This window comes from Balaenoptera physalus (genome assembly GCF_965194825.1).
Source record: "Balaenoptera physalus genome assembly, chromosome: 2".
Taxonomy (NCBI): domain Eukaryota; kingdom Metazoa; phylum Chordata; class Mammalia; order Artiodactyla; family Balaenopteridae; genus Balaenoptera; species Balaenoptera physalus.
In genome coordinates, this window is record NC_138883.1 from 149,901,091 (window position 1) to 149,925,065 (window position 23,975).

A 23,975-nucleotide genomic window follows, 5' to 3' on the forward strand; every position below is an offset into this window, starting at 1 on the left:
CAGAGGAGCACTGTTTTGTGTCCTGGGGTAGAGCCTGCACGGGCAGGAGGCTCTGAGGGAGACGCACAGGTGTTAGGAGGCTTCTCTCTGCGGAGGTCTTGCCGATGCACTAGGACGGTCCCTGTGGAGCAGATGCTCTGAGAGGGGGGCTCTGAACTCTTGGAGCCCGGTGTACAGTTTGTGGTGCCCGGTTTGTGCAAGGCTGTGGAGTCATTTCTTCGACAGATTTCGAGACAAGAAGAAGCGCTTTGCTGCATTTATGTGACTTGCAGGTCATCAGAGTGAAGTGGTATCGGGAGCTCGGGGGAGGCTAGAGGGGCCTGGGCCTCCTTTTCCGGCTCCTTCCAGCTACGAGGCAGAAGGAGAAAAAAGTTTTCACGGACAAATCAGCATTTCCCGCTTTTCTTGAAAAGCAGAACTGGCAGTCGTGCCCAGTACCCCTTGGGACGCACCCTGAGACTGCCCTGCCTGCTGGACCGCAGCCCCCGCTGCCTGCGTGCTCCGCCTGGGCCCCCTGGCCTCGTTTGGGTCCCCTGCCCAGGGCTGCAGCCCTTCTTGGGGCTGCAGGATTCAGAAATGGGGGTGAGTGACAGCCTCCAGACAGGACCAGGCAGGAGGGGCCCTTTCTCTTGATGCCCCTCTGTCCCCGGCTGCTCTGCATGACACGGAGAGAGGCAGTCAGCCTCCATCAGAGAGAGGGGAGTGTGCTGTGTCCTCCTCGCCGCCCCCTGCCTCCCCAGCAGCCCGGTCCCTCTGTGGCAGGAGACTGTGGGCCCAGCCCTGGGCTTGTCCTCAGTGCGCTGGACACACCTGGAGACCAGACCCTGGCTTCATCAGCTCCCACGGCTTGGGCACCAAGCTTGGCCCCTGCTGGGCTCCCCCCTCATAGCACAAGAGTGACAGGTGGCATCTCCCCTCTGAAGGTAGGCCCGGGCCACCCTCTGCACGTGGGAGACCACCATGCGCATGAGTATTTTGAGGGTGCCGGCTGGCAAGCTGCAGCTTTGTGCTATTTTGCAACCAGAGTTGCTGTTACTATTAATCAGAACTTTTAGAGATTTCCTTTAAAAGTCCAAATTTCTAGTGCTTCTTGAAAAATTGGAAGCTGTCCAATACTGGGCTCACGTTCCAGGGCAAATACTCACTAGAGCACCCCAGGGCCCTGTCCTTGCACCAGCACTGAGGCCGGGCGTGGGCTGCTCGTGCCCAGGCTCTCGTGAGGTCACCTCGCTGGACCCCCGTTTGCTCCAGGCCAGATGCCTAGAGGCATCCAAGTTGGCAACCCTTGAATCTGAGGCAGGAGCTGGGCGCAGACCCCAAATGGTGGTCTGCGTTGACCTTGAGCACGGGGAGGCTTGGGGTGGGGGCCGCAGTGACCAGGGAGGGCCGGCGTGGGCTCTGGAGCCCAGAGGTCTGAGCTCACAACCTGCTCCTTCACCTCCCAGTGGGGCACATGGGAGCTGGCCACTGCTCCTCAGCTCTGGAAACGTCCTGTGACCCCTCCGTCACAGTTAAGAGTATTACAAGAACTGGATGTGATGATACAGGTGGAAATACTGGCATGGTCCCTGGCTCAGGGGCTGGCTGTGCTCCCATCCTGCTTACACTTGCCTACCCGTCAGCAGAAACCTTACAGCACCCGGCTCTGTGTTCATCCCTTCCTAACTTCCATTCCTCTGCCCAGGCCCAGGGTTGGAGCCCCTGGAATGAGAGAGCGGGCACTGCTGAGCTCACCTGGTTCACAGCTGCCCACTCCCTGGGTCACGCTGAGCCAGCGCCATCAAGCATGTTCAACCCAACCGCAGCCACTGGGGCCGTCATCTGAGTCTTGGGAATTTGGTTTTTTCCAAGGCAGATTGTGTGACTATACCAAGAATTTGTGTTTTAGGATCCAATCGCTTCTCGGCCTTTTGGCTAAGATCAAGTGCAGGATTGATTACCTTCTACTTTATTTCACATCTTGCTTAATTCAGAAGCTTTTTTCGGGTTTCCAGGTGTTTTTCGCTCCGAGTAAGCTGACGTCTTAAGTACCTCAGCCCTTGAAAGAGCTTGTCTTTGTTCTGTCCCCAGTGCCTTAGATTCAGTCTGGCATCGTGTGTGAAGATCAGCCTTGACCTTTGTGGTTTCTTAGAAGAAAGTAGAGGTTTTCCCCTCCCCGCACTGTTCTCCACGCAAAGCACATTTCCTTGATAAACATTTTTGTACAATGGATGTTTGGAGAACCCCCAAGTGGGAATTGAATCTGACATCACACAAAACATATATCTGAATTTCTGATGAACAGTAAAGAACCTCTACATTAAAAAATTGTTATTCCAAAATAGAGATAGAAAATTAGGCCGTGAAGGAAGAGTCCAGAATTGTTCCTTCTACAGAGACTGAGGGGCCCTGGGTGCTGCAGGGGGAGGGTGTCCATGAGTTGCTCCCTGCTTCTGCCTGAACCAAGTGTGAGAAAATGGACCGGGGCCGAAGGTCCAACAGGAAGGACCTTCTTCCAGTCTGGAAGGACCGAGGGGGCTCTTGCACCTGCAGGGGACACGGGCCATGGGAGGAGCGCCCAGGGGTGCCTCCTGCCCGCAGTGGAAAACCACCAGGCCTGTTGCGTTCCCTCCCCCAAATGCAGCTGTGGAAACCTGCTAAGCCCTGGAGATTAAGGGACAACATCTTTCCCACAAGTTTGAGTAGTTGTTCATTTTTTCTTACTTGTATCTTCTGGAGAAGAACCACAAGAGCTGGCTCTCAGACAAATGTGAAAGATTCCTTCGTTCCATAAACCAGCATTTTAGAAAGGCCTCCTTTGTGATGACCTTGTGGCTCTGGGGGAAGGATGGTGTGGCCCAGCCTCCATCCAGGAACTGGGGGTCACGGGCTCTGTAGGATCCCTCCTGGGATGGAACATGGGGGCGTTTGTTGGTGATGGAGAGAACCCAGGACAGGAGTCAAAATGCCCTTGAGGGCATTCCAGCTCAGCCAGTCACTGGAGGGGGTACCTGCAGAAGATCCCTACTCCCGGGGCCTCTCATCTGCGAATTAGGGTGGGGGGAGGAGCCCACCGCTGACCCAGCCCCTGCCTTATGCTGGCAGCACCTGTGCAGCCTGACTGCCTTCCTTTCAGAGTGTTTGGAGACCCAGTGCGGTCACAGAGGTGAAGGTGCCGTGCAGGGCTGTGCTGCACAGCCAGGGCCTGACGGCATCAGCGTCTCCCGCACCTTCAGGCCAGCCACAGGCCAGCCCCCTTCTGCCCTGGGGGGCACTTCAGCCAGCTGTGCAGTCACCTGGGCATAATTCCCAGGCAGGAGAGCCCTCGGTGGGCTGCTCACCCCGGCCACCATCCCTTCGGGGACCCTGTGTTCTGACCCCACGTTTCCGATTGCAGGTTGCTGGATCATTCCAACGAAGGCTTTACAAACTGGGAGTTCATGACCGTGCACTGTTGGGGAGAGAAGGCCGAGGGGGAATGGACCCTGGAAATCCAGGACATGCCGTCCCAGGTCCGCAACCCAGAGAAGCAAGGTCAGTGGGTCTTGGGAAAGTCCCAGCAACTTTTGTATTTCAATCCTTTTGTTAACTCTAGACTTTTATTCAACTACAGTACCTGGATCATTCTTTGGTGGTGTTTTTTCTTGGAGGTAAAATTTACATAATATAAATGTCACTGCTCAAATTGTTTTTAAGTGTAGGATTCCATGGCTTTCAGTGCATTCACAATGTTGTGCAGCCGTCACCAAGATCTAATTCCAGAACTTTGTCATCACGCCAGAGGGAAATCCCAGTACCCATTAAACGGTCGCCCTCATCCCCCACCCCTCCCAGCCCTTAGCAACTCCTCACCTATTTTCTATTTCTGGATTTGCCTCTTCTGGACGTTTCATATAAATGGAATCATACAACACGTGACCTTTTGTGACTGGCTTCTTTCATTTAGCTTGATGTTTTCAAGGTTCGTCCGTACTGTAGCAGGTGTCAGTGCTTCTTTCCTTTATATGACTAAATACTCTCCCACATTTTGTTTATTCATTCATCAGTTGATGGACAGGTGGGTTGTTTCTACTTTATAGCTATTATGAACGTCCATGTACAAGTTTCTGTGTGGACATGTGTTTTCAGTTCTTTTGGCTGTATACCTAGGAGTGTAATTGCTAGGTCATATGGTAACTGTGTTTAACTTTTTGAGGAACTGCCGAACTGTTTCACAGTGGCCAGACCATTTTACATTTCTGTCAGCAAGATATGAGGATTTTAATTTCTCTGCCAGCACTTTTTTTTAATTATAACCATCCTAGTGGATGAGAAGTGGTATCTCATTGTGGTTTTGATTTTCATTTCCCTTATGATTAGTGATGTTGACCATCTTTTCATGTGCTTCTTGGCATTTTATATCTTCTTTGGAGACATGTCTATTCAAGTCTTTTGCCCACCTTTAAATTAGATTATTTGTCTTTTATTATTGAGTTATAATCATACAACAAGAGTTGAGTAAGAGTTCTTTAAATATTCTGGATACTAGACCCTTATCAGATAATATGATTTGCAAATTTTTTCTCCCATTATGTGGGGTTTTCTTTCACTTTATTGATAGTGCCCTTTGGTGCACAAAAGTTTTGTTTCTTTTTTTAATTATTTCATTTATTTATTTTTGGCTGCATTGGGTCTTCGTTGGTGCGCACCGACTTTCTCTAGTTGTGGCAAGTGGGAGCTACTCTTAATTGCAGTGCGCGGGCTTCTCATTGAGGTGGCTTCTCTTGTTGCAGAGCACCGGCTCTAGGCACGCGGGCTTCAGTAGCTGTGGCTCGCAGGCTCTAGAGCGCAGGCTCAGTAGTTGTGGCGCACAGGCTTAGTTGCTCCGTGGCATGTGGGATCTTCCCTGACCAGGGCTCGAACCCATGTCCCCTGCATTGGCAGGCGGATTCTTAACCACTGCGCCACCAGGGAAGCCCAGGTTTTTTATTTTGATGAAATTCAGTTTATTTTTTCTAGTTTTGCTTCACTTTTAACATCATATTTAAGAAACCATTGCCTAATCTGAGGCCATGAAGATTGAAACCTATGTTGGTTTTTTTTTTAATTTACTTTATTTTATTTATTTATGTTTGGCTGCATTGGGTCTTCATTGCTGCACACGGGCTTTCTCTAGTTGCGGAGAGTGGGGGCTACTCTTTGTTGTGGTGTGTGGGCTTCTCATTGCGGTGGCTTCTTTTGTTGCAGAGCATAGGCTCTAGGCACTCCAGCTTCCATAGTTGTGGCACACGGGCTTAGTTGCTCCGTGGCATGTGGGATCGTCCTGGACCAGGGCTCGAACCCGTGTCCCCTGCATTGGCAGGCGGATTCTTAACCTCTGCACCACCAGGGAAGTCCCAAAACCTATGTTTTCTTCTAAGAGTTTTATAGTTTTAGCTCTATACGTTTAGGACTCGGATCCATTTTTAATTACTTTTTGTGTGTAGCATGAGGTAAGAGTCCAAATTCATTCATTTGCACGTGGCTGTCCTGTTGTCCCAGCACCATTTGTTGAAAATACTATTCTTTCCCCAGTGAATGGTTTTGACACCTGGTCTAAAATCAATTGGCTATAAATGTATAAGCTTGTTTCTGGGCTCCCAGCTCTATTCCACTGGTCCATAGGTCTCTCCCTATGTCAGTAACACACTGTTTTGATTACTGAAGGTTTGTAGTAAGTTTTGAAATCAGGGATATGTGGGTCCTCTGACTTTTTCTTTTTCAAAATTGGTTTGGCTATTCGGGGTCCCTTGCAATTCCATATGAATTATAGGATCAGCTTGTTCATTTCTGTAAAAAGGGTAGTTGGAATTTTGATAGAGATTTTGCTGAATCTGTGGGTCAGCTTGAAGAGTATCGCTGTCTTAACATCATGAAGTTTTCCCATCCGTGGACACAGATGTCTTTCCATTTATTTAGGGTTTCTTTCAGCAGTATTTTGTAGTTTTCAGTCTACTTCCTTGGTTATATTTGTTCCTAGGTAGTTTATTCTTTTTGATGCTATTGTAAATGGAATGGTTTTTAAAATATTTTCAGATTGTTTACTTCTCTGGTAATTTTTGCTCCCTTTCATAACTCTTAGCTAATAATCGTCTGTTTAACCGATCTTTATTAAATGCCTGTTACTGGCCAGGCGTTGATCTAGGTGACAGGGTACATACACCAGGAAGGAAAAGCAGGCAACTGTGATGTCTTGTCCTGTAGTCACCACCGAGGTGCTGAGCTCTACCAAAGTCCCTCTGTCAGGTTCCTGGTGGAGTGCGGGGACTGTTCTCCAGTCTGGCTTGTCTGTGGAACAGTTTTACCCGAGCTTTGTTTTCTCTGATCAGCTGTTCCCTGCGGCCTTCTCTGCAGACATGCTCTTCTTTTTGATGACCCTAAACCCTTCCTCTGCCCTGGTTCTTTTCTGATTCTCTGTAAAACAGTTTCACGGATTTTTTTTTTTTAATCGGGGAAGAGAGAGGAGCATTGACTTGCTTTACGCAAAAAAATTGACTTTAAGTGATCAAGTCGTCTCCGAGGTCCCCCATGCGCCCCCCAAATCACTTTCTGCCTTTAAAATAATCACTATTATGCAATACATTAGTGGAACAAATTCTGAAAATACAAAAACTTAAAATTTTAAATCACTTGAAATTGACGTCTTTTAAAACTAGACGCTCCTCAAGTAGTCCTTTAAAAGCCCCAGAGTGCATCGGCCCTATTAAAGGGCAAGGGTCGGCTTGTCAGGCCGGCTGCGTCCCCTGCGCCACGGGCAGAGGCAGAGTCCCCGCGCCAGCCGGCACCACACTGGCCACTCGCGCAGGGGAGCAGCAAAGGCTGTGCATCCACACGCCACAGCCAGCCTGCCTGTTGGAAGCGCGGGATGAGCCTCGTGGGTGTTCATGTTTCTCAGCACTTAGTAGGTCCAGGCTCCTCTCTGGACCTCAGCATCCTCGGCTGGGACGTGGAGCCGAGCTGGTTGCTCTCCTGGCCATGGCCTGTGTGGTACGTCCACATCCTGGGAGGGGCCTCGCTGGCCTGGATGGCTCCTCCGCGCTCTCTGGCCTGTCCGGACCCCACTCCTCTTCCAGACCCAGCTCCAGACAGCCTACTGTGGGGCTGGGTGGGAGCGGAGCAGGCAGACGCCTAGGAGACCCCGGGTCTCCTCGTCTAGCGCTCCCCCTGGGGTTTTGTCGACACGCAGGTGGTGATGCAGTGTGCCCGGTGGTGGCCGAGACGCGGCAAGGCCGGACTGCGCCGAGCTTTGTGGGCTGTCGTCAGGATTGTTGTTGGTGGGACGCCCTGGAGAGATTGTGAGCAGAGGAGAGAGATGGTCTGAACCACCATGTGGACAGGGTCACTCTGACAGCTGGATCAGAGTGACTGAGTGGGGAGAGGGCAGAGGCGGTAGGGGGCAGTTAGGAGGCCATCACAGTGTGAGGTGAAGGTGACCCTGACTGGGGCTGGGGGGCAGCAGTGGAGGTATTGAAAGCAGCTGGTTCCTAAAGTAGAGTCAAGAGGACATGCTGACAGATCTGATGTGGGTTCCGAGAGGAGAGGGGGCCCTGAGGACTCTGGAGGTTTGTCCTGTGCATCGGGAGAAGGGAGTGCAATTTCCTAGATTGCATCGTGGGGGAGTGGGTGCTGGGGGAAGGATCAGGAGCTCAGTTTGAAGGTGTCTGTGACATATCCAGGTAGAGAAGTGGACCTGGAGGTCGGGTGCACACATTTCAGTGCTGTGAGCAAATGGCGTGTCTTGAAAGCCACGCGTGTGGACGGGCTCCCCCAGGGGTGAGTGGGGTGACCCTGTGCCTGCAGGATGTGGGCGCCGGAAGGGAATCTGTTTCCGTAACGATTCCACACGGGTGCACGTGCCAAGCTGGGGGCTGCTTCGGTGCAGCGCGGAATTGCGTGCCGTGCACCTCCCCGCCACCCCACCCTGCCCATCCGCTCCCCGCCTCTGGCCTGCACCGCACGCGCTGGCTCTGCCTTTGTCCTGCTGACATTTGCTCTCTGGAGTCTGGTCCTCCGGCGGCTGCTGTGTCCCCAGTGCCTCCTGCTGCATGGCTGGTAATGGACGCAGAAGATGTTTGGTGAACGGACGAGGACGGGGTGATCACCCCGTGACCGACGCGCTGCCTGCTGCAGAGGACACAGGCTTAGCGGAGCGTGGGGCAACCCCGAATTCAGTCCTGAAACAGGCCGTCTCCCTCCCTGAGTGTGGGTGGCGTCTGGGCCTGGGCCGGTTGAGACCGGCGCAGAATGCACACCCCCTGGTACCTTCTAGCTCTGACCTTCTGTGACCTGCTGGACTCTGGGGGGCGGGGACCCTTCCTTCAGTGCTGTCGTAGAGGGTCTTCTTGCTCCTACAGCAGCCCCTGGGGTGGGTTCATTTGTCTGAGCTCCACCCTGTAGAAACACCATTCCTGAGGCAGCCTTGTGGAAACTGGTAGCCAGTGGCTGTTGACAAACCACGTGCCCTGCTTCCCGGGCAGGACGAGGTCGGGCTCCCCGTCTCGGCCGCCCGTTCAGCCACCTGCTCAGCCGTTCAGGCACTACCTAGCACCTCCTCCCCGAGCGCAGCCGAAGTCTGCGTTGGCTCCATCGGCGTCTCTGCACGTAGATGGGGGTGGGAGGGAGAGAGTAAGGACTGTGGCAACCAGACCCTGAACCGTGCAGCTCAGTCTGGTGGGACCTCAGCCTGCGAAGGTGACACAGAAGACTAGGGTTTCCCCCTGACGCAGACCCTGAAGCCCAGTAGAAATGCAGGCCTTCGAGATGCTGTTGGTGCCGAGGCTGTGATGGGTCCCAGTGGGCATGTCGTTCCCTCCCTGGTTGTCAGCTCAAGGTGGCCTGTAGGTACCGGGTCTCCGTTGGCCTCGGTGCCAGGAATAAAGCAACAACACACGGTCACTGCCCTCAGAAAGCACGGCCCCTGTCCTTCCTCTGCAGTGATTCCAAGAATGGGTCCTGGGGTGCGGGGCTGCGTCTCTGTTCATTTCAGTCCCCCTCAAATCTCTGCATCGTAATTGCTTAAAAAAAAGAAAGCCAATTCAGTTCCAGTGGTATGCTGGGTGAGAGTGCTCTAAAATCTGAGATAAGACCCGGGGCTTACTGAGTAACTAAGTTGTCTGAATGACACGCTCCCTCAAGCAGTACTCACCTCCTGTCACACTGAGCCTGGTTTATGTTGTTAGTTTTAAAACTCTTTTTTTTACAACTGAGGAGCAGATTACTCATTCGTTTTTCTCTTCAGTTCCTGGGCCAAGGAGAGGGTGTGTCTTCTCCTGGGATTACGCTCCTCCGGAGGCAAGTTAGGGATGGGACTGAGTACAAATCCTGCTTCACAGCCGGGTTGCCTTTGCAAGTGGTGTTTCAATCATTCCCATCCATGTTCAGCGCACCTTTATTGAAATCTAATCAGTCCCAACTTGGGGCTACTAGGACCTTGCCTTGCCGCTCGCTGGGGGAGCAGGGCTGGGCTCAGGTGTGGTGGGGAGGGCACCCCAGAGGCAGGTAGGCTGGCCGAACCCCCTCCCCCAACACCTCCCCCACAGGCCACACCACCATCACATAGAGAGAGGCCAGGCCCAGCACCGCAAGCCGCCGACAGCACCGTCAGAGCAGAGCAGAGCAGGGGTCCCATCCTGCAGAACATCTCTCAGGGAAGAGTGGCTGCATTTTACAAAGTTTCCATCTCGAATGCTCTAGCTTTTCAGCTTGGGCACTGAATGCAGAAAGTTCCAATTCTTTGGGAAACGTGTGCTTCATTCTCCTGCATCTGCCTGGGGCAGGCCTGGGGTCGGCTCCTGGTGCCCCTGCTTTCCTGAATCGCTGTTGTCGTTGTTCGGGCTGCTATAGCAGAGTGTCATAGACTGGGGTGTTTATCAACAACAGGCATGTCTCTCTCACAGTCTGGAGGCTGGAAGCCCAAGATCAGGGGCCAGCATGGTCGGGTTCTAGTGGGGGCCTGTTCCAGGTTGCAGACGGCCACCTTCTCCTTGTGTCCTCACAGGGCAGAGGGAGAGCTCGCTAGCGCTCTGGGATCTCTTTCGTGAGGGCACTAATCTCATTCCTGAGGAGCCCCCCTCATGACCTAATCACCTCCCAAAGGCTGGGGGTCGGATTTCAGCATATGCATTTGGGAGGGATGCAAACTCATACATAACGACATCTGGCCCCAGTGCTGGGCCTCTTCCCCTTTAAGATGAGGATGGACAAACTTTCCTCAGGGGGTCACTCGGACGTGATGACCCGGGCCCAGTAATTGAGGGGCGGGACCTCCCCATCCGCCCTCCTCACCTCGAGCTCATGTTGGTGATCACACCTGGGGCACAAGGCAAAGCCTGTACGCCTGCCGGCGTCAGGCCAGCCTCCCGGCCCAGGTGTGCACACTGCTCCGCATCTGGGTGCGGGGAGGCCCCCAGCACCGCTGTGACCTGGGGCTCCTGCAGGCACCCCTGCACATGCGTGAGGCTGTGGGTCCTCCCTGCTCGGCTGGGATCGGCCCAGCTTTGAGCAGCACCGGGATGTCCTCCCTTGGTCTTCTCACTCATTCACACACTTGCCGGCTACGCGCTGAGTCCGCTGGGCAGGCACAGGGCTGAAACGTGCTTCTTCCTCCCTCCCCTATGCACCCCCGAGCACCCCGCTCGGCGCCCCACATGGAGACTTTGCTGGGGCTGTGGTTTCTCTCTGTGCAGGGCCTGCACTTCCCCTGCGAGGAGGAGTCAGGAGCCATCGATGTTTAAATGGGAAGCATAATCAAGCATCCTTCCAATCCTCTTTCTGTGATCAGCACCAGATATCTTATTTAAGGGCCCCAACAGGAGTTAGTCTTACGTACTTGGCATTCACATCATAATAAATAGACTTTCTGAGACAATTGATGGCATTTAAAAAAATCCTGTTGTTCTCCTGAACTCAGGGAATTCACTTTTTCTCCTCAATTAAAATTTCTCTTTTTTTCTCTTATCTTCTCTGTTTCCAAAAGAGCAGCAACCCACATGTGCCAGGTTTCTCTTGGTTTCCATAGCATTTCCAGACTCTCATTGAAGGAACGAGAGGAATATGATGATAATGAGTGCTTATGTATTTTCCATTAGGCACTGGGTGTTATATCTCATTGCTAAAAGTCCATATAGAATCAGGGCATCTTAAACAGAGTCCTAGCCGATAAGGAATTAAGGTTTATGAAAATAAAAACGTCTTATTGCTAGCGATACACACCATAGTATTTACAAGTGAAATGTTAGTGATGTCTAGGATTAGCTTTAGAACACTCCAGGGGTGTAGGATGGGAAAGTGGAGGATGGGGAGGGCATGAACAGACGAAGTAGGACGGGCCAAATGTCCATGATTGTTGGGACGTTGGGAATTCATTGTACTGTTTTCTCTGTTTTGTGTTTATTTGAAAATTCACATCATGAAAAGTTTTTTAAAATACATGTATGGGGAACATCTCTTCCAAAGTGGTCAGAAGGAAAAACTATTATGCAGATTGGGTTTGCACAATTAAATAAAATAAAGATGTAGGTGCTTTAGAGCAAATACACCTCAATTCTCCACAAGTGTGAAAAAAAAAATGTTCAGTACGCCACTGAAGAACTAGTTTCTTTGGACTTTCTTACTCTCAGTCAGTCTAAAATCGATGAAGGAATAAGGCAGGGTCCCAAACTCTGTGTGTGCAAGTGCGTGTGTATGTGCCTGCACGTATGGGAGTGGGTATCGTATGTGTGTATATGTGTGCCCATAGGTAAGTTATCTGTATACATGTGGGTGTGTACGTGCATGTGTGTGCATTCACCTATGTGTGTGCGCGTGCATGTGTGGGTGTGGTGGGTATGCACGTGTGTGTGTGTGTTTGCTTGTTTCTAAAGAACCAGCACAGCCTAGCAGTTGAGCCCTGGAGCCAGCTTGCTCAGCAGACCCCTGTCCTGCATCTCACCAGCAGTGGCCCTGGACGGGTCACTCCTCCCGCTGAGCCTCGAGGCCTCCTCTGCATAGGGTTGTTGGGAGGATTAAATGAAGCGGCACATGTGAGGTGCTCAGTGTTATGAAGCTTACTCCTCATGGCAATTACTGTGTGTTTTTATCCTCCTTCTGTGGGAGAGGAAGCTGGTTCAAGCCCCACGTAGAGCCTGACGGAGCTCACCTAGCGTAAGGGCGCAGCCTGGAGTCAGGTGTGCTTCTGCACAGACAGGCCCGGCCCACTCCATCCCTCCCGGTGGGTGAGTCCCCACGCACCCACCCAAGGTGCACCTGGCAGGCACCCTCCGTGGATGTTTTCCTCTTTAGCCCTGTGGCCAGTGCTTTTCACGTGTCTGGCTTTAGGATATTTGTAGTTGGGTTTTTTACTTTAAAGTGTTGCAATTAGAAGATACAAATCAAATGAAATAACAAAGGCTGACAGTTGCCTGGTACCAGGAGCATCTGCTGTGCATGAGGGTCAGGGCTCCTAGGAAGCCCTTCTCCTGAGAGGCTGCCTCACCTGGCCTGAGGCTCCAGGGAGCACTTGACTTCTGAGACCTCACTATGATTGACAGGTGTGGGCATGGTCCTTTATTTTTTTAACCCACCAGAGCTCTTGAAACACAATAGGCACTTAGGATAGATAGTTATCGATCTTTAAGGATTTTTCCTATACACTCTGTGCCTGGCTTCAGTATCATTGATTAATCCATTCTTAGCAAATCTACCGTTTTATAACACTCCCAGCAAATATCACCATGAAATTAAGGGATGTGGGGAGCTCGACTGAATGATTATAAAGTTCTCTGGAAGAGTGAGGCTAGGGAGAGAAATTCTGAAAGAATTAAATGCAGATATTTAACATATTTTTAAACTATAATAACTATTGGTGCCAGAATAGACAGATGAGTCAAGGGGACCAGAATAGATAGTCCACAAATAGAGCCGTGTAGACACACTAAGTGTAACATTTCAATCTGGCGGGGAAAGAATAAAGCGTTGAATAAAAGATATTGACAATTGGCTCACCATTTGGAAAGGAAATCATTATCTTGGTAGATTTATACCCATAAAATTAGAAACTTCTGTTTGGCAAAAAATACCATAATATTAAAATTAGAAGAATATTTATAAAATATTTTGTACAAACTTGAGTCATTCGCGGATGGTCTTTTTCACTTATCTGTAGCCCAAGGACTGCAAACTTTCTCTGTGAAGGGCTTTCTGGTCTCTGTGACAACAACAACTCTGCCATTTTAGTGCAAAAACAACCACAGAAAATATGTAAATGAAGCGCCTACTGTATTCTAACAGAGCTTTACAAAAACAGGCTGTGGCTGTAGCCTGTTTACATGTTGCAGTTGAATTGAGTACGTGCTCTGTTACTTGGTGATGAAGAGGCCTGTTTATTTGGGTATTTTTTGAGGCATCCCATCCAGGCCCCATTTTCCCACACATGGAACCATATTGTCCCATGTGACGGTAAGTGTTTAACAACTTACCAGTGCTCTGGGGGGAAATTATGTATGTCTATATATCACATACGTTTATTATAAACTACTGACACAAAGTACGTGTAGAACAAGATTTACAAATAAAAATAAAATATGCCCTCTTCATACTGTAAATTCCATGTAGCCCATCGATACTCAGAGAATGCTTTCATTAATTTTCACCAGGGACTTCCCTGGAAGTACAGTGGTTAAGACTCTGTGCTTCCACTGCAGGGGGCACAGGTTCAAGAACTAAGGGAACTAAGATCCCACATGCCACAAGGTGTGGCATGCATGCATCAATCAATCAATCAATAAAATTTTCACCAAACTCTCTTATCCATGGCCAACCTATGGATGTAGTTGATGAGCAGCTGTCTTTGCGACATAAATATAGGTCTGAACTTCATTCATTTGTCAACAACACAGGCAACTTTTTTGCTGAATGGGATAATACTTTTCAAAAACTGGAAGAATATTTTCATAATTTTTTATGCCACTCCCAGTGTAATGACTATAAACACAACACACTTTTAAGTTTAATCTGTTATTAACATTATCTCTGTCACTTTCAGTCTAGAAAATCAACAATAAATGAAGTCCTTATTTGTTGCATTTGTCCATTTCCACGTATAAATTCTCCCACCATGACCGATTTCAAGCTACCAAGGTGTTGACTCTGAAGATAGAGTTGGAAGGAGACGCACAGGCCACTAGTAGAGAGTATTTCCATCATGTAGACAGAATAGATGTAAATAACGCCCAGAGTATAGGAAATGACAAGATAAAGTAATTAGGAAGTGGTGATTTCTGAATATTTGTTACCTTTGTTCTCAATATAATTTAATCATAATTTTATGTAGTTTAATTTTTAATAATAGTTATGTTAAGAACCCATTCACAACAGTCTTGAAAGTGTTAACAGTCAGCTGTATTAAGTCAATATGAGCCGGCCCAGCACACCCCTGCATATTGGCAATTGTATAGGTAGAGGACTTTCTTTCTTTTTTTTTTTTTAATTTATTTTATTAAAATATAGTTCATTTACAATGTTGTGTTAATTTCTGCTGTACAGCAAAGTGATTCAGACACCCACTCCATCCCTCCGTGACCCGCTTCCCCCCTTGGCAACCACAAGTCTGTTCTCTATGTCTGTGAGTCTGTTTCTGTTTCGTAGATAAGTTCATTTGTGTCATATTTTAGATTCCACATATAAGTGAGATCATATGGTATTTGTCTCTCTTTCTGACTTACTCCATTTAGTGAGATAATCTCTAGGTCCATCCATGTTGCTGCAAATGGCATTATTTCATTCTTTTTTATAGCTGAGTAATAGTCCATCATACATATGTACCACATCTTCTTTATCCATTCAAGCATCAAGGGACATTTAGGTTGTTTCCATGTCTTGGCTGTTGTGAATAGTGCTGCTATGAACATAGGGGTGCATGTATCTTTTCGAATTACAGTTTTGTCTGGGTATATGCCCAGGAGTGGGATTGCTGGGTAATATGGTAGTTCTGTTTTTAGTTTTTGAGGAACCTCCATACTGTTTTCCATAGTGGCTGCACCAATTTACATTCCCACTAACAGTGTAGGAGGGTTCCTTTTTCTCCACACCCTCTCCAGCATTTGTAGACTTTTTAATAATGACCATTCCGACTGGTGTGAGGTAGTACCTCACTGTAGTTTTGATTTGCATTTCTCTAATAATTAGTGATGTTGAGCATCTTTTCATGTGCCTGTTGGCCATCTGTATGTCTTCTTTGGAGAAATGTCTGTTTAGGTCTTCTCCCCTTTTTTGATTGGGTTATTTGTTTTTTTGTTATTGAGTTGTATGAGCTGCTTGTATATTTTGGAAATTAAGCCCTTGTCGGTTGCATCATTTCCAAATATTTTCTCCCAGTCTGTAGGTTGTCTTTTTGTTTTGTTTATGGTTTCCTTTGCTGTGCAAAAGCCCTTGTAAGTTTGATTAGCTCCCATTTGTTTGTTTTTACTTTCATTTCTATTGCCTTGGGAGACTCACCTAAGAAAACATTGGTCCAATTTATGTCAGAGAATGTTTTGCCTATGTTCTCTTCTAGGAGTTTTATGGTGTCATGTCTAATATTTAAGACTTTAAGCCATTTTGAGTTTATTTTTGTGTATGGTGGGAGGGTGTGTTCTAACTTCATTGATTTGCATGCATCCAGCTTTCCCAACACCACTTGCTGTGGAGACTTTCTTTTCCCCATTGTATAATCTTGCCTCCTTTGTCAAAGATTAATTGACCGTAGGTGCGTGGGTTTATTTCTTGGTGCTCTATTCTGTTCTGTTGATCCATATGTCTGTTTTTGTGCCAGTACCATGCAGTTTTGATTACTGTAGCTTTGTAGTATTGTCTGAGGTCTGGGAGAGTTGTTCCTCCTGCTTTGTTCTTCTTTCTCAGGATTGCTTTGGCAATTCTGGGTCTTTTATGGTTCCATATAAATTTTAGGATTATTTGTTCTAGTTCTGTGAAAAATGTCACGGATAATTTGATAGGGATAGCATTAACTCTGTAGATTGCTTTGGATAGTATGGCCATTTTAACATTGTTAATTCTTCCAATCCAAGAACATGGGATATATTTCCATTTCTTTGAATCATCTTAAATTTCTTTTATTAATGTTTTATAGTTCTCAGCATATAATTCTTTCACCTCCTTGGTCAGGTTTATTCCCAAGTATTTTATTTTTTTGATGCAATTTTAAAAGGGTTTTTTTTTTTTAACGTTCCCTCTCTATTTCATTGTTAGTGTAAAGAAACGCAACCGATTTCTGTATGTTAATCTTGTATCCTGCTACCTTGCTGAATTCGTTTATCAGTTTTAGTAGTTTTGTGTGTCGTCTTTAGGGTTTTCTATATATAATATCATGTCATCTGCATATAATGACAATTTTACCTCTTTAGGTAAAGGCCTTTTTTTGGGATGAGTATACTTTAAGGTGGATACATTCAGTTGTGACCTAGACTCAGACCTTACAAAGTGCTCTGCCCCCAACCCCAAAACTCCTTTTTATCCCAGTAGCCAGCCCTCCTGAGCAGAGCCTTGGTCCCTCCCCAAGGACCAGACAGCACAATCAGGGGCTCTTATTTCATTGGTTTATTTCTTTCCAAGACCCACTTGGAGGAGTAAGGTCTAATCGCCATTGGTTTAACTGCTTATTTACGAAATCAAACTACTTTTTTTTTTCTTTACTAAATCTTGCTAATCAGTAAACAGTCATCATTTGAATTCTCAATATGCTAAAAAGTCATTTTTCCAAGGGGGATAATTAAGACAGTATTTGGTATAAAAAATTCCATACACAGGCAGACACCTTCTTCATCTCAAATCCCATGGTTAGATGATTGCAAACAGAGGTTTATACCATTATAGCCTTAATGTGTAAGGAATCACTAAGAAGTCTCACAGATCGCTAAGAAACATGTGAAGCATCCCAGTAGAAAAATAGGCAAAGAGCTTGAAAGAGCAATTCATGAAGAAAAATGACAACCAGTAAACAAAAGCTATTTAATCTTTGCAGTAATAGAAGAAAGTACAAATTAAAACAGAGACAGGAAGGTAAATATCAGGATAACAAGCAAACAAGCGGAAGTTCCGGGGATTACAAAACAAAGCCGAGAATGTGCCTGGCATTCTGCAGGTAGGGCCACAGCATGACCTGGTATAGAGAGCCTGAATATAGGCGTAAAAAGGCCTGGGTCCCAGTTCCAGCTCCACCGACTACTGCCTAGGAGGCCTTGTGAGTGATAATAACTCCCTCATGGGCATGTTTGGGCACCTAATGGGAATGAATATTTCCAGCCTGACCTGGCACGGAATGGGTTGTCATGGAAGCTCAGTCCCTTTTCCCCCTCTTCTCACATATATTAGGTTCTAACCGCAGCCTTTGGGAACGGGTCCATTTTCCCTCCGGGAAAGCTCCAGCCCAGAGGGAACAGGTAGAGACCTGTCTCCACACCTCTGAAGAAGATTAAACTGGCTGTGATTCTGGAGAGCCCAGGAATTTGGAAACAACAGAATCCAGGGGTGCTGTGCTGAGGACATGCTGGGTTGCCATCCAGCCAATTCTTTCAAGTTTGGAGCTCAGCAGGTCCATTTCTATCCTTTCTTCTTCTTAAGCAACATTTTTTTCCAAACAAAAGAAGCAAAAATTTGCTCACAGCTTGGTTTTGAAACTGCTGTGAGCAGATAATACACAGCGAACTGCCCTGGCCCTGAGTGGCTCTGTGTGCATGCAGTGAGTCCCGGGGCAGAGCCATGGAAGATGTTCCCACACGCCTTGGCTTTCTTTGGAGCTGGCCCAGAGCACCTGACTCCACCGGCTCCCTTCCGTGGAATCCCATCTTTGGGTTTCTCCTTCCCCCAAACCTGAAAGGTGAAGCCGGGGCAAGATCAAAGCGGTCCGGGCAGCATTTGGTGTGTTTGCCAAAACGTGCGGAGTAAAGCTGCAGGGGCCCAGGCGAGTTACGAAGCTGGAGCCTGCGCCCCATTCACGCTGACCTGACTGAGAGGAGGCAGAGTCTGTGAGAAGCGGGTGGCGAGAGGGAGACCAGGCTCCGCAGAGCCCGGAGTCAGGCACAGCATTCAGGCCTGGGGACCCTGCGTGGGGTGAGCCCAGAGCAGAGCCTGGCAGGTGTGATCTGAGTTCCTGCCAGGCCACTTTCTGGCCTGGTTCTGGAACCTGGTTCTGGAACCTGGCTCTGGAACCTCCCTTCCTGCACGTGTGTGACGCGAATAATAGTATCTGCATCACAGGCCTGGGTGAGGTTCAAATGTAGATTTTATATGAACAGATACTTGGTGAGGAATTTTGAGGTTTTAGGGATATGAGCTGAAACATCTAAAGCACTGACTGATAACTCTCAGTGTTACGCTCTCTCTTCTGTGTCACGTTCTGCATTTCTGCCTTAGCAAGCTGCTATGCTCCCTTGAATGGAAGGAAAGGGACCAAAGAAAGCCCAGGGATGTCATTCTTTTCGAACTTTACTCGTGGTAGTTCATGCCTTCTGCATTGAATCCTGTGTGTTGATTACACTTTACTCCCTACATCTCACACCGCACCCGCCGTGTGCTCCCCAGGTTGCCTCAGCCCCACTGCCTTGGGGCCTCGCCTCTTGCCCAGTGGAGAGGTCTGGCCTCACGTCAGCTCCCCCAGCCTCCACCGAGGTGAAGGCTCAGCTAGGGCACAGCTGCCTTGTTCCCACACAGGTAGGAGCTGCGTTGGCCATAGGGGGCCAATCAAACCCAAGAGGACGTGAGGAGGCTGTAACTTTTCTCTCCACTTCCAAGTGACATGTGAAATCCAGGCTTCCCAGTGTCGACTGAAAAAAAAATGCACAACCTAAAAGTTGAGAGTTATGTTTTACTTGGCTGGCAAAGCTGAGGACTTAAGCCTGGGACATAGCCTTGCAGATAGTTCTGAGGGACTGCTCGGAAGAGGCAAGGGGGAAGCCAGGATGTAGAGGAGTTTTTGCAACGAAGTAGTCAAAACATCAGAAGACTATTGTTAATTAAAGAAAACCAGGGACTTCCCTGGCAGTCCAGTGGCTAAGACTTCGCCTTCCAATGCAGGGGGTGCAGGTTCGATCCCTGGCCAGGGAGCTAAGATCCCACATGCCTCGAGCCAAAAAAACAAAACATAAAACAGAAGCAATATTGTAAAAAATTCAATAAAGACTTTAAAAATAGTCCACATCCAAAAAAAAATCTTTAAAAGAAAACCAGACATCTCAAGTTAAGGAATTTAGTGCTATTCTGTGTATAGAAAGATGCAAGATCCTGGGCTCCCTGAAGTCATTCCTTTGATATGCACCTCAGCTATCTGGGGCCAGTATCCTGCTTTTCTCCATCCTGAGTCCCCTTAGGGTGCACCGTTGTGGGTGGCTGCAGTGGCTGAGGGTGGCAGTGGGCAGCCCGTTTGTCTCCATCTGAGTTTCCTCAGGGCTCACGTCAGGGTGGCTGTAATGTCATGGCTTGATGGCTGCAACATCCTTTGTTCACTGATATGGCAGGTGATATTTTAGTTCACACCAGCATCTAGCCACGTGGAGGGGCAGGTAAGACACCTGGGAGTGCACGGGAGGTTTGCCCAGAGATAGCCGAGAGAAAGGCCTACATCCTTCCCACATGCCCCACAAGGCCCATTCGGAAGACCTCCCCTGGCCTAGCAACCTGCTGCTTTGGTTTGAAGTTGCTGGTGCTTGTTTCCCCCTTCCTGGCCGCCCCTCCTCTGCACTCCTGTTGCCCCAGGACTGCACCTCCCGGTGAAGCCTCAGACCCTGGGCTTTGCCGCAGTGCTTGCTCTCTAGAGAATGTTGCCTAAAGCATGTGGTCAGTGGCAGACTAAGTGTGCGCTTCAGTAATCCCCGTGAACTACTGTGAGGGGTGGGTCATCACGGGCATCCCATTAGAACTGGTTGGGTGTGATTCTGCACTACAGGAAGTGCAGGATGTGGTCTCTCCTCTCTCCCCAGCGCTCAGCCCTTGGAACGTGGCTATAATGAGCAGGTGTTGGATGATGGAGGGAATGAAGGTACCCGCAGCCCTGAACCTTGTTTAAATCAAGAGCTCATATAATTTGAATCAAGTGTTTTCAGCTATGCACACTCAGTTACCCGTTTAATAATCAGTTAAAAGAGGTAGAAATTAGTCTCTCCGGTGTGACTGTTCTTTCCCTTTTTTCATCATAAAACGTTCCATGGTTTCTTGTGTTGACTTTAAAAAATGCACAACGTGAGACCTGCGAGTTAAGTTGTATTTGGGGCAAAATGAGGACTGCAGCCCAGGAGACAGTGTTTCCGATAACTCTGAGAAACTGCTCCGACGGGGCGAGGGGGGAGCCAAGATACATAGGAATTTTGCAACAAAGAGCAGGTAATTGGGAAAGTCAAAAAATTATTGTTAAATAAAGAAAGCCAGATATCTCAAGTTAAGGAATTTAGCGCTTGTCTATGTATGGGAAGATGCAAGAGTCTGGGCTCACTGAAATCGTTCCTTTGATGTGCACCTCAGCTATCTGGGGCCAGTATCCTGTATTTTCACATCCTGAGTTTCCTTAGGGCTCACCGCAGGGAGTGGCTGCAGTCTGATGGCTGCTAGATGGCAAGTATTCTTTTCAGCCCTGAGTTTCCTCAGGGCTCACTGACTCACGTTGGAGGGCTGCAGTCGTTGATGACTGTGACATCCTGTGTTTATTGATATGGCAGGAAATATACCATTTATCACTTGATTTCTGTTCAGTAGCTCTTTCATACACTTCCTCCTCCTGAGAGCATAGCTGTTCTCATTTTCTTGCTGGTGTTATTGACCACGGTTGAATTGACATCTGCTTTGAGCTAGACTTCACTTCCAAAAGAAGAATGGAGATTTTGCAATCTGTGTTTGATGGCTCAATTTATCTCATACTGGCAGCTTAGATTTCAAGCATGTGCCTTCTGTGCTGGCTTCCAAGTTTGTCACTAAACTCTCATTTCTGGAAAGTGTGATAATGGAGAATCGCTCCCGCTTCCTGGAAAGAACTGAGGACTCCGGGAGGTTTCCAGGCACCATACACACGGTTGTCCGAAAGTTCCATTTTTTACCCCATTTGCTTCGAAAGGACTCAGTGTTTTAGTTGGTCTCGTTGCCTCCCTTCTGCTCTTTCAGGGGACTGTTATAGTGGTGCTGTTGCCCAAAGTCTCCTAGTTCAGGAGGAAAGGAAGCGTGACACCCTGCTTGTTCAGGTGCACGTACGTGAGTTGTGGCTTTGTTCATCACCCTATGTCTCGCCTGGTCGTGGATGTAACAAAGAGATGAGTTTCTTCTTTAATATTTCATTTTTGCAAATAAATGCAAAATGTTGATGAAGATGAAAAATAAAATGTATGGAAAGAGGAAGAGCTCTCCTGAAACCCCTCCCTCAGGTTCTCCACTGTTGCATCAGGTACAAAGGTGCACCTGCACTGGTCAGCATTCTGGCAGCCAGATCCCCCCCCCCACCCCCTGCGCCAAGAATATGTAAGTGCATTTAATGTTTGAACATTTGACTTTGTTATTTTCAGAAGCACATCATGTTCAATATGTCTATATTTCCACTTGGTGTTTTTTCGTCTTGACGTTTTACTGCGTTCCAACCGTGCTGCGTACATAACTTTGTATTTCTTTCTGTTACTTGCATATCAAGCGCTTTTTCATGTCATTTTATATCCTTTGTGAGCAGCATTTTATGTATTTTTGTAATACTTCGCCAAGTAGAAATACCATCATTTATTTAGGCATCCCTCTATCATTGGGACGCGTAGATTGTTTTCTGGAGTTTTTGCTATTATAAACAGACAGCTTAGTGCAGAAAGCTTTCTCCTAAATTTAAAATTATTTTCTTGGGATCGTTCACCAGAAGTAAAATTACTAGGATAAATAAGTGGTGGAAACCACAAATATACCTGCGCTGGATACATTTTACTAATTTGCTTTTCAAAATGGTTGAACCAACATACAACTTCATCAGGCACAAGTAGGCACTCACTTGCCAGCTCTCGAGGAGATAAATGATATCTTTCCTTAATTTGCGTTGTGATAATTACTAAGGAGGGTGAACACTTTTCCAAATGTTTGTGTACAAAGTGTGTGTGTGTTTTTAATTGCCCTTTCTCTTTTTGTCCAGAGAATAGTCAGTATTGTTATTAAGCTAATAGGTACTTCATGTAAAATACAAATGTAATAACCCTTTCCGGGTCATAGCTCCTATAAATATTTTTTCTGGTCTGTTATTTGACTTATATATATTTTTAAGATAATCTTAAATTTCTTTTCCAGAATTTCGATAATTCTTTTTTTATTCCCAGTTTGTGATTTGATCTTTTTCAGAATCTGTTTGATTTGGGGTTTTTTTTTTAGTATAAGGTAAATATTTTTCATAAACTGCTAACGAATTACCCCAAAACAAAGACAAAATCGAAATGTTAAGAGATGTTGTGGGCTACTGCATCTGGCAACAGAAAGACCAAGAACAGGACAACTAGCAAAACAACTAAAATATACAAAACAAGTTGTGAAAATAAGTCCAGCCGTATTGATAGTTTCAATAAAGGTAAATAGATTGCTTCATTTAGAAGACAAAGATTATCAGATTAGATTTTTTACATGTGTTTGCTGTTGTGCCGGGCATATTTGATTTACCTACCAGACCCCTGTCCACTCCTGTCTGCCCCACTCTGTCTGAGGCTGGTCTATCCACAGACTCTCTGCCTGTGGCTGGTGGTGGAATTCAGCCAGGGGGAAACTCCAGCAGGAGAATGGAAGGAGGAAGGAGATGTTTCTTTCAAAGTTATTTATCCCTCCAGCACCCCTCGGGGTCACAGACCCACCCTCCCCTTGCCGGTAGACTATTGTACACTTATGGGCTAAACACCCCTTCTGTTTCTAGCCCCGGGGAACTCCATCGTCCCTTGTGGCTGTGTTTTGCTCTGCTGACACCTCTGTAAACAGTCTCTTTATTAAAGCCTTACTGGATTATCCTAGTTTAATTATGCTGCCTTCTTCCTGCTAAGACAGTCTGATGGAACTATATGTAAGAACAATATCTAAAATATAAGAAAACTGCAAAGTTAAAAATAAAGTGGATGGGAAAAGATAGACCAAGCAAATGCTAACCAAAGAAAGCTGATGTAGTTACGTTAACATCAGACAAACAGAAATGTTACGGCGAAAAGCAGTCCCAAAGCTGAAGAGGGTCACTGCACGTTGATAAAAGATTTGGTTCAATTCTAGCGTGGCCTCGAAATACATAATGCAAAAATTTGTTAAAACTCCAAAGAGAAAAAGACAGACTCACACACAAGATGGGAGATTTAGCATACCTCAAATATATTTGATAGACAAAATAACAAAAATCAGTAGAAAGAGAAGATTTGAACTTCACAGTTGACAATTTAGGTCTAACCAATGGACCTACACCCAACAACCAAAGAATACACTCGCCTTTCAATCACAGGTGGATTATTCATGAAAATTGGCCACGTAATAGGCCATTTGGCAAACTTCAGAGTATTTCCAAGGATTGGTAGTATATAAGCCCTGCCCTCTGAGATTACAGGTAAGAAATCAAAACTTAAAAGATAACTAGAAAAAGCCCATACATTTGATAGTTAAAAAATACTTCTAAACAACTCATGTGTCAAAGGAAAATAATCATAATTTAATAGGGAGGGACTTCCCTGGTGGCACAGTGGCTAAGAATCCACCTGCCAATGCAGGGGACACAGGTTCGAGCCCTGGTCTGGGAAGATCCCACATGCCACGGAGCAACTAAGCCCATGTGCCACAAGTACTGAGCCTGCGCTCTAGAGCCCACGAGCCACAACTACTGAGCCCATGTGCCACAACTACTGAAGCCCATGCGCCTAGAGCCTGTGCTCCACAACAAGAGAAGCGACCACAATGAGAAGCCCGCGCACCACAATGAACAGTATCCCCCGCCTGCTGAAACTACAGAAGGCCCGTGTGCAGCAACAAACACCCAACACAGC

General features: G+C 47.4%; 1 protein-coding gene across 6 annotated transcripts in view; it reads left to right on the plus strand.

Annotated features, from left to right (window-relative positions):
- Positions 1–23,975, plus strand: part of PCSK6 (proprotein convertase subtilisin/kexin type 6) — a gene marked incomplete at its 5' end in the record, with an annotated part of 193,450 nt that overhangs the window by 134,363 nt on the left and 35,112 nt on the right. For all 6 annotated transcript variants that reach the window (XM_082448595.1, XM_082448594.1, XM_082448596.1 and 3 more), the window contains one exon: positions 3,377–3,513. In XM_082448595.1, the coding sequence (XP_082304721.1) occupies positions 3,377–3,513 (137 nt within the window). The remainder of the gene's footprint in view (positions 1–3,376; positions 3,514–23,975) is intronic.